The sequence below is a fragment of the Etheostoma spectabile genome, chromosome 20, assembly GCF_008692095.1.
Source record: "Etheostoma spectabile isolate EspeVRDwgs_2016 chromosome 20, UIUC_Espe_1.0, whole genome shotgun sequence".
NCBI classification, from domain to species: Eukaryota; Metazoa; Chordata; class Actinopteri; order Perciformes; family Percidae; genus Etheostoma; species Etheostoma spectabile.
The window spans coordinates 3,528,432-3,546,446 of record NC_045752.1 but is presented as its reverse complement, the minus strand read 5'-3'; the positions used below and the strand labels follow the sequence as shown (position 1 = coordinate 3,546,446).

The 18,015-nt window shown below is 41.4% G+C and overlaps 1 protein-coding gene across 1 annotated transcript in view; it reads left to right on the top strand.

Annotated features, from left to right (window-relative positions):
• Positions 1–18,015, top strand: part of LOC116670516 (TRAF2 and NCK-interacting protein kinase) — a 69,273-nt gene that overhangs the window by 20,325 nt on the left and 30,933 nt on the right. The window contains 2 exon segments of the mRNA XM_074783842.1: positions 13,832–13,888; positions 15,379–15,504. Of these exon segments, the coding sequence (XP_074639943.1) occupies positions 13,832–13,888; positions 15,379–15,504 (183 nt within the window).

Sequence of the window (18,015 nt, the reverse complement as noted above, 5' to 3'; positions counted from 1 at the left end):
CACACACACACACACACACACACCTCAGAGAAGCAGCATGAAGTGTGAAAGCCTGGCATAAGAGACTCCGCAAAGCATGGACGATAGAGTGACGTCATTTATTCTTCTTTGTTTGATGTTCCTAACTCCTCCAGCTAGTGTTTCTCAGCAGGAGAGGAGATCAAACAAGCCGCATATACAGTGTGCATCTCTGGGAAAGTAGTCCTTGATAACACTAAAATGGTAACTTCACAAATCAGTGTATGGCATAACATTTTGTATAGTATTCTTTCTTCTTCTGTGCATAATAGAGCCCGACCGATAAAGGCCTTTTAAGGCCGATACGATACGAATATTTGGTTATTTAAAAATCTGATATGCCGATATATATCGACCGATATTCTGTATGTTTAAAAAAAATAATCCAGAAACGAGTTACAAAACAGATTTCCCTAACATTAGTTATTTATGAGTTCTCACTAAAATAATATGATCATTTTTTTTATTGTCACAAAAGAACAGAGGGACATCAAAATATATTTAAGTTCTGATAAATAAAATGTATAAAACTATAAACTTAAGATATGAAACTTAAAGTCACATTAACAGAAAAACAAAATAATCAGTGTTGCCAACAGAGACGTTGGAGAGCGCCCCCTGGTGGACAAACTGTGCAACGCCAACGCTCATAACATGGTTGACAGTCCGTTTTTATTTTTTTAATGTCCATTTATCTTTATTTTATATTTATCTGAGTAATGAATATTTTTATATACATCGGTCGGGCACTAGTACATGACCCATATTATTTTATTACAGTTTAACTATAATAGTTATAGTTAGTACAGTAGGAACCCTGCTAACCTTTGCACAGCTCCACTGGCACAGCTGGAAATCAACCATGTTGGTAGAATACACTCGGTTGCCATTTCATTAGGTACAACTAGCTAGCTCAAACTAATGCAGTCTGATACAGTCCTGCAGTGATATAATGTGTTGTTACTAACTGTGTTGATTCAACTGTATGGTCATTTTGGAGGATGTAGTTTGTGGTGCTGTTAAACTTTTATTACTTTTAAACAGAGAAGTGTTTCTGTTATTTAATCTACCCTCATTTAATAGAAATGGGGAAGGGCAAAATAACAGAAACACCTGTTGGTATAAAGCAATACAGTTCAACAGCATCAGAAACTGCAGCCTCCAAAAGGACCATACAGTTGAATCAGCACCTCTCTACAACCGTAATAAAGTAAATATAAAGTTTGGATTTAGGTACTGAAGTCACAACCATGTTTTTTTAATGTATTTTTCTTTAATAATTGCTTAGAGACATATGAAAGTTGTTTGTATTATTTTTGACCATGATATTATTGTAAATGGTGTCATGAATGACTGAGCCCAGACACAGTCACTGTTACTCAATATTGAAACATTCCTGAGAATGCAGTTATTTCAGTCGCTTAGTTTCACCGTTGGCAGCAACAACCGTGGTACGTTCTGCACAACGGGAGTACATTACTCATTCCCAGCCTCTCCTAGGAAACCTAGAGGCTAGTGGTGCATGCTTTATCCGTATACTGCAGTTGGTGTGATAATGTAAATGAATGAAGAATGGAGTACTACATGGTAGCATTAGTGCTAATGGGGGTGCTGTCAGCTGGGAGTGTCTGCAGGCTATAGGGTATGGTTTGTGTTTATCAGTGTGTACAATAAGGGCATATAGTAGGTGTGTTGCCATATACAGTACTTGTCCCTGGTGCAGGTGTAGGGGCACTGTTGCAGTTGTTTACAATTTAACACCATGTCATTGCCTTTTTCTATTGCTGTATTTTTGTTTGTCTTTCACACACTGACACACACACACACACACACACACACACACACACACACACACACACGCGCCAAACACAACACACACACAACACCGCACACACTCCAATCTCATGAGCCCTTATGAACAAACTTGAACCATGACCGAGGTGGATGTTGCTTGTTACCGTGGGAACAGCAGATGTGCTCGTTACACCACATGCAGCTACATACACACACACACACAACACACACACCACTATGGCCCGCGCGCGCACCACACACACACACACACACACACACACACACACACACACACAAACACAACACACACACACACAACACCTGCACCTGGCAGTGTGTTCTTCAGCCTACATCCTCTCTCTCTCTCTTTCTTCCCCAAGGCCACACGCCCCACTTACCCACAATGCACTCCCGCCACCCAGTCCAGGGTCAATTAGCCATGCCTGATGTCAATAGCAATCTCGTTCTCTCTTCGTTTGTCTTTTTCATTCTCATTCTCTCTCTCTCCCCCGAATGTTTTCCAGTCAAATCCCCTACTCTTTAATTGATACTTTGCTTTGTAAAGAGCTATTTAACCAAGGTTTGTTTCCCCACAGTGTGAATTACTGCTCATCAATAGTAACGTCAATAACCTGTACTAGCTCTGGCTCTCTCTATTATTCACAACATTTAGCTCCACACTTAAATTTTCCATCACTGCTCGCTTTCATCTGAGCTTGGTTTCTTTTATTCATGTTTTGTTCATCTTTGCTCAGCTGTTTTTTTTTTTGTTTTTTTTTCTTTCTCTTCCTTTCCCCCCCCCTATCAACCTCCAGTCCGTGCGTAAATCAGACTCGGCTGTTCGTTTGACCTCAGAGCCGCGAAGCGTGATACTGATGTGCTGAACTGCACTTTGCCTCTTCTGCAACCCTCTCTCCTTTCTCTCGCCTCTGTAGTGTTCCTCACTTGTGCACACTGCCAACTCTCTTGCTCTTTCATGTCAGGTGTGTGTGTGTGTGTGTGTGTGGTGTGTGTGTGTGTGTGTGTGTGTGTGGGTGTTGTGTGGTGTGTGGGTGTGTTTGTGTGTGTGGTTGTGTGTGTGTGTGTGTGTGTGTGTGTGTGGTGTGTGTGTGTGTTGTGTGTGTGTGTGTGGTGGTGGTGTGTGTGTGGGTGTGTGTGTGTGTGGTGTGGTGTGTGTGTGTGTGTGTGTGTGTGTGTGGTGTGTGTGTGTGTGTGTGACTTTGACAACGTTTAGGCTGTTGAAGTGAGAGATAGTGTGTGAGGGGGGAGGTTAGTGGCTAAAAGAATGAATTAGTAAGTGCATTAGTGAGTACTGTATAATGAGCTAGAGAATCAATGAGGTAATATGTTAGTTTGTGGAAAGTCTCTTGTGATGGATAGTGTTAACAACTTTGGACGGTCAACCGGCTTCAACAACAACAAGGACAACAAGGATGTTGACAACATCAAACTGAAAAAGCCACGTTAGTATACAGTTCATCTGTTTATATGTATTAAAGTTAATCTGGATCAGCCTCAGATGCCTGCCATAAATAATCTTGGGACACAAACACACACACACACACACACACACACACACACACACACACACACACACTCACACACATACACAAATGGCGAGTGGTTATCCTGTTACGAGTGATTTATTCATACATCGGAGGAGTGTATACGATGGGACAAGCTTTTACTGTTTCCCAATGTTAGACATATGCAAATGCACCAACACAGGCCCACAGCCATCTTTATACATCATATATCATAAGATCATCATTTTTCTTGTCATTTGACGATGGACTTACTCAGCTTTTGTGTATGCGGCCTGTTCTTTGTTTCAAGCACCATCACACCACCATAGGGAGTGTCAGAGTGCTTCTGTTGCTTGTGATCAAATGTGTGTGTGTGTGGTGTGTGTGTGTGGTGTGTGTGTGTGGTGTGGTGTGTGTGTTGTATGTGATGTGTATGTGTAGTGTATGTGTATGTGTATGTTATGTGTATGTGTATGTGTAGTGTGTGGTGGTGGTGTGTGTGGTGTGTGTGTGTGTGTGTGTGTGTGTGTGTGTGTGTGTGTGTGTGTGTGTGCGTGCTGCACACCCGAAATCAGCTGTACAGGTCGATTGTGCAAGCTACTCATAACCACTCATAATTACATTTCCTGTTAGGTAGTGACCCATCCCGTCTGTTTTAAATACTGTTAGAGCAAACAAGGAAGCGAGGTGACAAAGTACACAGTAGTAGTTCAGTAGTAGTATAACATTTTGCATAAGGAGGCAGGTTAAGGTGCTAGATGGGTCAAACATCATGATCTTTTTTGGAAATAAAGATTTAGTTAGTGACGGAATTGCAGTTAAAACACCTGCATTCATTCCACTCTCGCTCACGCTCACACACACACACACACACACACACACAAAATCTCATTTTAGCAGATTGACTCAAGAATTACTACATGAAGCATGTCATTTCAAAAAAAATCTGGCTCCTCTGGCAACACCTACACCCTGTAGTGCAATTTTCAAAAATCCACATCTCCCTGTTATTATCCAACAATCAGGGCCAGGGAAGGGTGTCTGACTGCGTGTCAATCACTGCTCAGGCACACGCATTCACTCTCCCTCGTGGGCGGAGGGGCTTAGGAGACCGTTTGGGCTTAAGCACAAAGACGGGGAGGGACTGAGAAGTTGTCGATGTTCAAATTCTTTGGCTAAATCCTGGATCTTCACAATCCTAGCTCCAGCACCTTTAACTGGTCACATGATTAACATTTTCCCTGTGGTCACGTGTTACAGCAACCTGTTTAAGTGCAACAGTCAATAGAATGCTAATATATGCCGTTTGGGGGGTAATTTTCAATCAGCCTATCCTGTCGTTTAGCTAGGAGGATGTGTTTGGTGTGTGTTTGCAGACGTCTGCTTCTCTTATTTAAACTGTTTTTGTGCCTGCATTTGTATTACCACTGTGCCAAATCCTTTCCCTGACCCCAGATTATTTTGTGTTTTTGTGTCCACTGGCTTGTTAATGAGCTTGTTGTACTGTGAGCGAGCAGGTTAATGAACGGCTATATTTCAGACTGTTGATAGATTATTGTTTCAATAGGCTTTAGCAGATAACAGCGGGTCATTCAGAGTGGAATCAACAATCGCTGGCTGCCTGTCACAAAATTTCTCCATCTCCTTCCTGCAACCCCCCCTCACCTGTCAATAAATCCCCTTTGGACTATTCTACAGATCATTGCTCACATCTCTCTTCCTCTCATTCTCTTTTTTTCTTCTTTCATCATCTCCACCTCCCTTTCTTTACTACCTTCTTCTCCCACAAACACTCTGCTTGTATTCGTTTCCATTCTCCTTACCGGCTCTTGTTATATCTTTGTGCCTTTTAAAGCTCTTCCTGTCTCAATCAGTCTCTCTTCTCTCTTGCTTTCTCATGTGTGAGAGCAGCCTCGGGGTGCTTCTATATTTTCTGGGCAGTGCAGTAGTAGATTGGAATGGAGGCCTTTGTCACTTTTATTTACTGCCTCACTGGTTTCACAACAGCGTGTGCGCTCGCGTGTGCACTCACACTCGTGTGTGTGTGTGTGTGTGTGTGTGTGTGTGTGTGTGTGTGTGTGTGCGTGTGCGCGCGTGTGTGTGTGTGTGCGTGAGCCAGAGTGGAATGAATGCAGGTGTTTTAACTGCAATGAGGTGTGTCTGGAAGTATTGCCCTCCTATTTCTTTGGGCTCCTTCAGGCAGAACTCTGTTTGTATCGTTCGTTACCCGAAAGAAGCTTCAATTCTGCATCGCAACTCCGGCTACTGCTGGGCATGCTGGGATTGGAAGCCTACCGACTAGAACTAGTGGGTGTTGATACGAGGGTACAGACTGAAACACTGGTTGTCTGAAATCCTTCAACCCTAACGCAACGGAACTACACACGTGTGATGTGTGATGTGTGATGTGTGTGTGTGTGTGTGTGTGTGTGTGTGTGTGTGTGTGTGTGTGTGTGTGTGTGTGTGTGTGTGTGAGCGAGCAATCATGTTGTAGGACCTGTCTGTCAGAAAGTGACAGACAGAAATAATTATAGATTGATAGCCCAGGGACACATCAAATCCCATAGCCCACTTTTCCCCTATGATACTGTTACTATGCCGACAGGCCCCAAGCCAGGAAAGCAATCTTAGATGGCATTCAGTCACTTGTTGTCTAATGTTTGTGTGTCTGTGTTTGTTTACATGGATTACCATAACGACACAGATTAGGATTATGGTGTGACCCATTTCCTTTTTAAAAAGAGTTGGCAACACGATCGTGTGTGTGTGTGTGTGTGTGTGTGTGTGTGTGTGTGTGTGTGTGTGTGTGTGTGTGTGTGTGTGTGTGTGTGATCTTCCTGTACATGCAAGGGACATATAAAGATGGATGGTTGCACAACACTATTACAACATTAATAGTATTTGAAAATTGATTTTTTTTAAACTGATGCAGACAAATTAGATTTTTTTATGTACTTTTGTGGCCACTATCTCGCAAAATATAGATTAATATAGGTTAAGACTAGGGCTTAAACGTGCAGAACCACTGGTGTAGGTGTTTAACACCTGGGTCATGTAAAGGACCGTCTTAAATCTATTTTTAAATTAGAAAGCTCATTCACCTGGCCATTTAAAGTAAAAATGTGGATGGTTTCCTCTGACCTTGCAGCTTGGCCACACAGTGAGCACACACTGAGGACAGATGCACTGTGAAATCCAGCTCCCTCACTGAACTACTCTTCTGCTCATCCCCGCCCTCACTTCTCAATCACTTCTCCCTCCTCTCTGCCTCTCCCTCTCCCCCTCCTTTCCTCACCCAATCTCTTCTTCTAACAATTCTCCCACATCAGGATAATAGTGTCTTATTCCCTGTCTTGTCCTGCTCTTTGAATGTGTAACCGTGTACTTTTTGTAAGTGTCGTGCCTACTGTACTCTAGCCAGCCAAGACTGTTGCTAGGCTACAACAGGAAGTGTCCTGCATAGTAAATGTGTCCGAGGGGGCGTGGGGGGGGGGTCTGTGTAATAGACTTGGCAAGGGCACGGACGTGCACGCAAACAAACAAAATACACACACGCTGTAGAAGCATTTCTTTCTCGTTTACGCGCAAAATACGCACACACAGAAGCTTTGGGTGTCAGGATATCGACTGGCAGGTAGTATTAAGGCAGTGGCAAGCGAGTTGGTCTCGCCTTACCGAGGCTGCAAGCTGAGATTGATAAAGAGATGCTTCCCTCTGCAGTGTGTGTGTGTCTGTATGTGTGTTTGTGTGTCTCAGCAGTAAAAGACAATCCTTGCACACACAACCCCATCTTCTTCATTCTAAAACACACACATATACACACCTCCTTCGCGGTACCTGTGTACCAAGTGCTTCACTGACGTTTTTTTTTTTAGCTTTAACTTGGCAGGTGCAATTAATCATAATTATGTGTTGATGATAATTACTGGAATAGGCATACTATGTGTCAGTTTGACGCCTCCGTCGTGGTGCACAAGGAAGGTGACAAATGAGATGAGAGATGAATAAGCATCGTAATATTGGACCTAGAATCTCTAGATTTCATTACAGTGTGAACTTATATTGACTGCATGATGAGTAGTTATCTATATTACAGCTGTATTACTCTTCAACAGGCGACAGCTCCAAGTTTGGGGAATTGTAACATGCTGAAATGTTCTTGATTAAATGCGATTAGTGTGTATTTGGTTGCAGTCTGAGTGCTGTACATTATATTTGTATCTACACTTGAGTATTCCTACTAGCCGTGAAAAGATAAGTTGTTTGACAGAAAATATATCCCCAGCCATTTTGATAAGTGATGCATTGATTTTGGTTTTGGAAGGTAGTTTGCCCAAACAAGCACCTTTCTGATGCTTGCAAGTAGCATTATACAGTTGTTTGGGACATTTTATAGAGACTATTTTTGATGAGTCATTTAAGTCCTTTCTGAATTACAATGCCAACTATTTACAAGTTCCAGCCTCTCAATTGTGGGGAGTTGCTGCTTTTCCTTGGCTTATGTGATCATAAATGTCATATATTTGGCTTTCTGGGTGTCAATCTGAGAAAACAAGCACTTTGATGAAATCACTTTGTCATTATTTTCTGATATTGTATTTACTAAATGATCACTCCATAAAACTAATCGTTGTTTTCAGCCCACGTCAAATGAATAGAAAAAAAAGTAGATAAAGTAAAACTACAATAATTTGACATTTAAACAAATGTATTGCAAGGTTGTTTAGTTTAATTGCAGGTGTTTGAGATATTGTGTCCTCTTTTTGTGTTTTGGCCTGTAATCAACAAGTCTCCTTTGGACCGATCATCACAAGAGGCTGGGAGTAAATGGAAGCCTTGTTGCCTCTGAATTATTTCAAATCTGTGGACTTTGAAACATCACACACAATAAATGAAGAAAGTGGAGTCTACAGTCTATTAACTTTTTTGTAAATTATTTAAGAGGGTGAAACAATAACTATTACACATGCACATGTAGAGCAGATATTCTTAACTAAATGAGTCTAAATGATCCTGGTTTCTGAAATCCCATCATAGTTTGTTGGGGGGAACATCAGAGAAAGACCTACACTCCATTTCCATACACTGACCTGCAGGGAGGATGCCAAGCAATGACTCCTCCATGATGCGGCCGCCTGAAGGCTGATTGGAGATCAGTTCGGTAACAGTTGGCGGTCTCTATCACAGCGCGGCCATTCAAGCGGAACAAACATAGTCAAATTGGTCTGTTATCGCTCAAACACACCTGGCCTGGCAGTGTTACAGCTGTGTGTGTCTCTGTGTCTCTGTGTGTGTGTCTGTGTGACGGTTGTTTTGCTATAATATGGTCAAAATACTTTTACAGGATTAAAGAGGGAAATAATTGTGGATTGGACACATGAAGATAATTTTCCTAGACCTCCCAATTTGAAATGTCTCTGTGATGATTGAAGTTAATGCACTGCATGCATTTGATAGGAAGTATTTGGTGTGTGTGTGTGTGTGTGTGTGTGTGTGTGTGTGTGTGTGTGTGTGTGTGTGTGTGTGTGTGTGTGTGTGTGTGTGTGTGTGTGTGTGTGTGTGTGTGTGTGTGTGTGTGTGTGTGTGTGTGTGTGTGTGTGGTGTGTGGGTGTGTGTGTTGTGTGTGTGTGTGTGTGTGTGTGTGTGTGTGTGTGTGTGTGTTTTGCTTCGCGGAGACACTCGGTGTCAGTGCTTTGTGGTTTGCAGAAGGCGCTAGATGCATTAGCAGAAGCGAAATGAAAGGTTTGCAGGGAGTCCTCTGTTTGTGTCATATTTGCTTGTCGAGCTCAAACGCTGAACACTTTTTCGTTGGCATTAGCGTTCAGCTCAGTCATGTTCACGTAGGACCCGCTCTTCACAGGCTGCTGGTCTCAGCTGTGAGGCACAAGAGAGGAGAAGACAGAAAATACAAGCAACGGGGAAAAGTAGGCAAGCCTTCAATAGGGAGGAGGGCAGAAATAATGAGAGGCATGAAGAGGAGATTGTGAGAACTTAAGAGGGTTAGATAATGAGAGAGGGAATCAGTGGGATAAGAGAGAAAGGCAGAGTGAGAGAGAGAGAGAGAAAGTGTGTGAGAGAGAGAGAGAGAGAGAGAATGCAGATCTAGGTCAGAGAGGCAAAGCAGTCAACAAACGAGTGGAGGAAGGGATGAACAGGCCTGTGAGGCTCAAAGCTCCTCAATCTGAATGGGATGGATCAGGGAGAGGGGTGGGCCATCTTTTAGGAGAGAAATGAAGAGAGAAGGAAGATGACAAAATGATTTTAATAATGTGTGGCATCTTCTCTTTTTCCATTTTTCGTCATTCACAAGGTTGCAGCAAACATTTATGATGAGAAGTTGACATCATTCTTATGTCTTAAGTCAGGGGGCAGTTAGCTTAGCATAGCATAACTACTAGCTAAGCCATGCCTGTATGGCCTTTTTAATCTGTACTCAAATAAACATGTAAAAAATCAGTATTTACATGTTACTATTTCTTGACAAATAACCGCCAACATTGAGTCTTGTTGTCACTATGAGATTCTTAAAAGTCCCATGACATGCTGCTTTTTGGATGTTTTTTTAAAAGCCTTAGTGGTCCACTAATACTGTATCTGAAGTCTCTTTTATATAGACCTTAGTGGTCCCCTAATACTGTATCTGAAGTCTCTTTTACATAGACCTTAGTGGTCTCCTAATACTGTATCTGAAGTCTCTTTTACATAGACCTTAGTGGTCCCCTAATACTGTATCTGAAGTCTCTTTTATATAGACCTTAGTGGTCTCCTAATACTGTATCTGAAGTCTCCTTTATATAGGCCTTAGTGGTCCGCTAATACTGTATCTGAAGTCTCATTCCCAAAATTCAGCCTTGGTGAGGAATTCCACATCGGCCCATCTGAGCTTTTATTTTCTCAAAGGCAGAGCAGGATACCCAGGTCTTAGTCTACATCTATCACCCTTTCTAGCCACTGTGGGACCATAGGCAGGCTGCGGGAACTCATATTAATGTTAAAAAACCTCATAAAGTGAAATCCTCATGCCATGGGACCTTTAAGGAACCACAGGTGTGCTGGACCGAGGTGTTTGTGTCAATCATTGACCTTTACCGATGCATACAGGCATATTCCTGAACTAGCTCTTTCCCCCCTGATTCAAGTCTTTATGCTAAGCTAGGCAGTATTGCCTCCTGGCTCCATCTCCATACTTAACACACAGACATGGGAGTGGCTTTGTTCTTCTCATCAAACTCTAAGCAAGTAAGTATATTTTCCCAAAATGTCAAACTACAACAACGATCAGTGTAATATGCCCCTCACAAGTTCCCAGAGATGTAGATAATGTCTTCAAATTGCTTGTTTTGTGCAACCAACTGTCCAAAACCCAAATTAATTCAATTTGTAATGATATAAAACAGACAAATCCTCACATTAGAGCTGCGGAAATCAGCAAATATTTGGCAATTTAGCTTGACAAATGACTTTTAATTAAGTAGTTTCAGCACTAATGATTTTATCATTTGTCTTCCTGATTTGTTTTGATATCATTGTTACACACATGATCCTGTTAACTGCTTTAGAAACTAACTTCACATTCATATAACCAAAGACCCACCCCCATCTCCTTCGTTGAATTTGCAAATACATGAACAGAGCGAGGACAAAGACAAAGAGAGAGATGACGATAAAGAGACAGTGCTAATTCCTTTCTGATGCTGCTTTCACACTTGGTCATTTAATAAGGCTGGATGACAATACTGCTCTAAGAAGGAAGGAGAGATGTGTGTGTGTGTGGGGTGGTGGGGGGGTGATATCAGGTGGCTCAGAGTAATGAATCTTTATCCAGCTCGGCTGATGTCCATGTCCAATATATATTGGACATATTCTCTCTCCTTCCCTCGCAATGGCTCTGTGTGTACATGTGTGGGTGTTCACATGAGTTCTTCTGTCTGTGCGAGTAGTAAGAAAAAAGAGAGATGTATGTGTGTGTGTGTGTGTGTGTGTGTGTGTGTGTGTGTGTGTGTGTGTGTGAGAGTTTTTGATTTGTAAGTGGCTGTAATTCCTTTGTTAGTGTCCAACAAAGCCAGTCCTTGTGCTTGTGGAATTGGGGCAGTCTGATCCTAATGAGAAATCCCTGTTCAATCTTTCCAGCTCTTTTACTCTCACAGAAGCGTGCACATGGTGTGTGTGTGTGTGTGTGTGTGTGTGTGTGTGTGTGTGTGTGTGTGTGTGTGTGTGTGTGTGTGTGTGTGTGTGTGTGTGTGTGTGTGTGTGTGTGTGTGTGTGTGTGCATATACGTGTATGCAGTGTGTGTGTCTGTGTCTGTGTGCGTTAATTTGCATTGTGCAGTACTGGATTTTGACACAATGAATTATCATGTTAAATCCCTAACTTTCATTTGGCAATAAATCAAAAAGGTTTTTTTTATTAATTCAAGATGAGCTTTTAAATGAGAAATTTAACTCATGGCTTTAAATTCCCCTCAGTCAGGGACCTCGGCAGATGTTAACATATTGCCAGTCATCTTGTGAGAACCCAGACAATGTACGGGTGTAGAGTTTTCTCTTTACTTACTGCTCTGCCAACAGGATTTTTTCCTCAAATTAAAACGAATTGTGGTGACTTTTGAAGCATGGTATGCAGGTGAAGCAGTTTGCAAAATGTTAAGTTAATGTACCTGTAATATTGTTTTTTTTCTTGTCTTTAATTTGAAATTCCACCCCACTACGAGACCTTGTGAGCAAAAACACCCCGTTGTTGTCGTTAATAGAGATATGATCATATCATTATGTTGACCACTGACCAGTTTTGCTACTTTGTAAGAGTGTAAATGAACAAGTAACGAATATAGCTGCCTACATTATGTCGCTGTTAATAACTGTTTGTATTGAATAAGCTTTGACTCACAAGCTATTCATCAAGTAAAGTGAGTTTTGGAGATTCTGTGGGTACAATTGATCCGTCAAAACAAAACCGTGAAGCAGTGAGAATGACTAATGGCCAGTGGCAGGGTGCAGAGACTGTCCAGCAAATGAACTGTAAAGCAATAAAACCGCAGACTTTTCTGCAACAATACTTCTTGTTCTTATTGTCACATTCCTAGCTTTGGTTTTGGCTGCAGAATGGCCTTTGATTAAAGTTCTTAGGAGGTGTTTTAGAGCCAGACCCTTAATGCCATCTTCCTTATACTGTAACAATTCCTCCAGGAAAACAGTCCTGCCCTTGTTGGTTATGTGTGTGCGTGTGTGCGTGTGTGCGTGTGTGTGTGTGTGTGTGTGCGTGTGCGTGTGTGTGTGTGTATTTGTTTGTTTGTGGTGCTGCTGCTGCTGCTAAGCCGTTCTGCTCAGACGGTAACATGCTAATCCGTTGATTCCAGACAGGTGGAAATAATAGCCGTCAGTGGTGTTAGCGTCTCTATCCCGGTTAGCTTCATTAGCTAATCACAGGCACAGATGCTCTGTTGCAAACTAACCAATCGGGTCTTCCATTCGCCCCTCAGCTTCCAATCTCCCGGTTTCTCGCCTCCTAGCTCCCCCCAGGCACCTGCCTAGCCTCGATACAAGTTGGTGGATTGGTATTTGTCTTTTTCTGGTCGTTTCTTCATCTTGTACATCTATCTGAGACACTGTCAACTGTGTTTTTCACTACAATGTCTGATTCTCACTGTTACACTGGCTTGGACTGATGCTGCAGCTACAGGTCAAATCGCAGTGACATATCATTTTGAACATACAGTCTAGTTTCGAGTGCTGTCACTTCCTTGAATCTGGTCAGTGACTCCATATTTTTCTTCTTGCTCTCTGCTGACAACAATCCATTATGTTTTAACCGCGTAAAGTGTATCCAGGTAATTGAATGGTTTAGATCTATCCTTAATGTTTGGTAGCTGAAGATATTTCCTGTTAACAAACAATGCTCAATCTGAGTCAGCTCTAAGAATTTGTAAAGGAAACTTTCATGAAGTTAGAAAAGATGGAAAAAGGTGATGTCACAAGGTTGTATTAACCAATAAGGATTTTGCAATATTTGAATCAAACTATGATGAGAGTTGTGGAGGCCTTTGCTCATGTTGTCCTAAAGAAGCAGATTACTTGAGGTTTTTTTTGTTTTTGTTTTTTTATTTAACTTTGATTGTTGCTTTCAATATCCAGCCATGAATATTGGATGTTTTAGGGAAATACTTTAATACTTTTTAACCAAGGGGATTTGGCAGCATCAGAAAATATTAGTAACTTAGTTATTGTCGGTTGTTAGATGTTGTATTCAAAGACCTGACAATCCGTTTGGGGAAAAATAACAGTTTACAATCCAGTATTTTGTTGGTGGGGTAACACTTTTGTTTTTATTGTGTCTTTAAAAAATGATATATACATAAATAAATGTACTGCATTGTCCTGTTGAAATTGTTTAATGGACATTGACATTTTACCTCTATCCTTTCTTCTTCATAACCTTCCTCTTTGCTCCATCTTTTTTTGTCTCTGACTGTCCCTCTTCTCTCCCTCTTTCGCCAGGGTCGCCATGTTAAGACAGGGCAGCTGGCAGCCATTAAGGTCATGGATGTCACCGGGGTAAGAGACACACACCTACACGCATGCACTCGCTACATTTGCACACACACGCGCAGTAAAAATCATCTCAAGTGAGTATACCACCATCGACCATGTCATCTAATCATGAGCGATGAGTCAGTGCTGGCGTGTGAGTGCACGTGATGTGGCGGTGAGGAAATGAGGACAGGCCTATTGCCATGGTAATATTAGCTGGATGCATTAGGACAGCAGTGTGGTCTCAGGCGTGTCTGTTAAGCATGAGGGAATCTCAGTTATATTTAGAGATCCTCTCACCCGATGTGTCCCTGCCAGCAAAACAATGGAGGACTGCAGGAATGAAGCAGCACAGGAACTGATGAATGAATGGGAGCATGAATGACTGAATAAGGAAATAAACATTATGAAGGTGTCATGAATGAATGAATGAATGAAGGAAGGAAGGAATGAATGAATGAATGAGCAAATAACCAGAGAAACAGAAGTACTGTGTGTACAATGAATAAACAAATAAATCTGTGTATGAATGACTGTGTGTGGATAAATCTGCTTAAATACAATAAAAAGAAATGACTGTATTAATTGGTGGTTGACAATTAAATGACTGGCAAACACAAAATTGCTAACTTAATGAGCCGCTACCGTACAGAATCAGCTTACTAACTAAGTGTTTTTGTTTTCACGGCTAACGAACACTAAATTGAAGTAATTAAGGCATCATTTTTTGACATTGTGCATAACGAATGAGGAATTACATTTTTAAGTAACCAACTGCCACCGCAACAACTGCTTTTGGCTATGTGTCAGCAACCCCCTAAAATGAAAGTTATTAAAAAGTAATGCTCCTTGTGGATAATTTAGCGCCCAGCTGTGTGCTTTGCAACAATAACTTTTTCAGAATGTACATGGATCCTTAATCCAAATCCATTAAAGGTCCCATGACATGGTGCTCTTTGGATGCTTTTATATAGACCTTAGTGGTCCCCTAATACCATATCTGAAGTCTCTGTCCCAAAATTCAGCTCTCGTGCAGAATTACATTAGAATTAGAGCCAGTCCCACAATGAGCTTTCCTTAGGACGTGCCACTATATAGTTTGCAGCCTTTGAGGAGCTTGACCAACAGCCACTTTGCTTGTTTGAAATCCATGATGTTTCTCTCTCATTGGCGGGCCAAGAAGATAAAGGGGAGGTTACCTTGCCCCTTATGACCTCATAAGGAGCATGATTCCAAATCGGCCCATCTGAGCTTTCATTTTGTCAAAGGCAGAGCAGGATATCCAGGGCTCGGTCTACACCTATCGCCATTTCTAGCCACTGGGGGACAATAGGCAGGTTGGGGGAACTCATATTAATGTTAAAAAACCTCAAGAAGTAAAATTTTAATGCCATGGGACCTTTTAAGAACTTCAGTTCCTTTGCTTTATAACCATCCAAATAATATGTAGGAGGGGTCACAAATCGAGGTCCTGGTTTAATGCCTGTTGATATTTTTCTTGTTCTGTGTGCCAGGATGAGGAAGAGGAGATTAAAGCGGAAATTAACATGCTGAAGAAGTACAGTCACCATCGGAACATCGCCACCTACTATGGAGCTTTCGTCAAGAAAAACCCCCCTGGCATAGATGACCAGCTATGGGTACGCCATCATCTGTGTGTGTTTGTGCAATTTTGCAATGCTATGCATTTGTGTGTATGAAATGGAGTGAAGAGAATACGGCTATAGTCTCGCAGAAAGCCACAGAGCAGAACGGAGAGAAGGGACTTTCCATTTTTCACTGTTACATTTATGTGAAAGAAGTAAGTGTGTTGTTTGTTCATGCAGGCAGTGACTGCGGGTTAGTGTGCATTGGAATATGTATATATATTTAACGTGTGTGTGTGTGTGTGTGTGTGTGTGTGTGTGTGTGTGTGTGTGTGTGGTGTGTGCGGCTTGTTAATGAATCATGTGTTAACGCAATCTAAGGGAGTTCTCTCTTCTCTGGTCCTTTAGCATTAGTCACACAACAATGGGAACACCACACACACACACACACACACACATAAACACACATGCATTTACACAGCGGCCACTGTAGATCAACTGCCTGAATAATTCCTCCTGACTCAACAGCTGCCTGTTTCCCTGTGTATTGATGTGTATTGATGTATATTTGTGTGTGTACGTGTGTGTGTGTGTGTGTGTCCTCCCATTGTTGTGTGATCAATGCTGAGAGGAGAGCGCTCCATTAGATCGCGTTAACACAAGATTTATTAACAGCCAGCCACACAATTATTCAGATCCTTTTTTTATATATTTCTCACACACACACAACACAATGTATGTGCTTAATCTGTATATTTGCATGCATCGACATGTGTCCCCTTATGTTTCTGCATATATCAATGTGTTTCTTTTGTCTCTGCGTGTCTGAGTATGCATGCACAGCCTGGAGGAGTGAGGTTAGCCATTACTTGCCAACTTCCTCTCGGCATGTAATCCAGAGTGATGATGAGAGGAGCTTGAAGCAGGGTCAGAACTGATCAGCTAAAATTGTTCTTGCAAAATTTGCTCGGATGTGAGGAAAGGAGAGGAAAGGAAAGGAAAGGAAAGGAAAGGAGAGGAGAGGAAAATGTAATCAGGGGGAATGTTATCACTTTTCTAACTTTAACCTTAATACAAGTTATCACGACATTTAAGAGTATACTTTATTAGGTTCTTACTCTCCTTTTTCGGCTGGGAGATGAGTGAGTATTCTCCTCTGATCATGGTTCTGATGAGGCAGGAGATTAAAACTCCTCAAAAAAGTATATACATATTGTACGTCCTTGAATCAAATCTACTTGAAATAGAACAATTCAATTTTATTTATAGTATCAATTCATAACAAGTGTTATCTCGAGACACTTTACAGATAGAGTAGGTCTAGACCACATTCCAGAATTTACAAGAACCCAACAGTTCTAGTAGTTTCCTCCAGAGCAAGCCGGCGACCAGTTGGGGTTAAAATGAAGAGTGGCAATAACGGTCACAAAAAATAGTAGTTTGTAGTAGTTCTTTGTAGTAGTTCATGGCATAGCAGGGCACTGTGCGGCATTACAAGGCACAGCACAACACAATATAATAGGAGAGGAGACATGAAGACATGAGGCAGCAAAGGATGTAGAGAGGAGAGGGGTGGGGTGGATAGAATGGACACATTGTGTGTGGGTCAAGAGATGGACTTGATTCATTCATGTGATCTGGTGGTGACCCCGTTGAGTCAGTTATTGCAGTCATTTCTGTTCTCTCTGCTCTCTGTGAAGTGAAAGAGAGAGAGAGTCTGTAACATGGCTGTCTGTTCATGTGTATCGCTCTCTGTATTAGTAATGCTATTACAGTAATGTGATTACGGGTACTGTGTATTTTATTTCTAATGTGCTTCATGTTGAAGTAAGAACTTTTTCTTCTGTGCACAGAAGCAGTCTATAAAAGTGCATACACCATCAGCACACACGAGCCTGACCGATACTGGATTTTTGAGCCTGATAACAACAGCAATAGTTGGGAATGATAGAAATCCAATAATGATATATCGGATCATTTTTGTGATAAAGATATCACTGATCTCAGTTAAGATATTTTACATTGGAACAATGAAGTTTACTTTTTAATAGAGCTGCAACAATTAGTCGATTAGTAGAGGGACAGGGAGCGCTTAATCGTGTTAGTTATTTATTTATTTTTTTATGCAAGATGGCCACAAAGATTTGACAGTTCCAGCGGTGGCTACCTTTCCTGTTACATTACCGTAAAATTCATATTTTTGGGGGTATTGTACTGCCTTGATAAACAAGACATTTTAATGGCTTTGCCCTGACTTCTTAAACATTTTCAGTGTTATTTACAGGCATTTCCATAGTGTTTTGTGTTTAATAGACAGTGTTGCAAACAATCAATTACTGGAGAAAATAATTGACGGATAAATCAATAATGCAGCTCTGATTTCAAAGAGGACAGTAATGGTCAGTAAAGATGTGAGAATTAGTCGATTTTGAGCAATATCTATTGAAATTTAAAAGATAAAAATAAATAAAACTAACTATAAACACCCAAATAGTTCACGCCATTCACGCCAATACTACCTCTGCTCTGATATTGGCATATACTGTAGTATCGGTTGCTAATGTA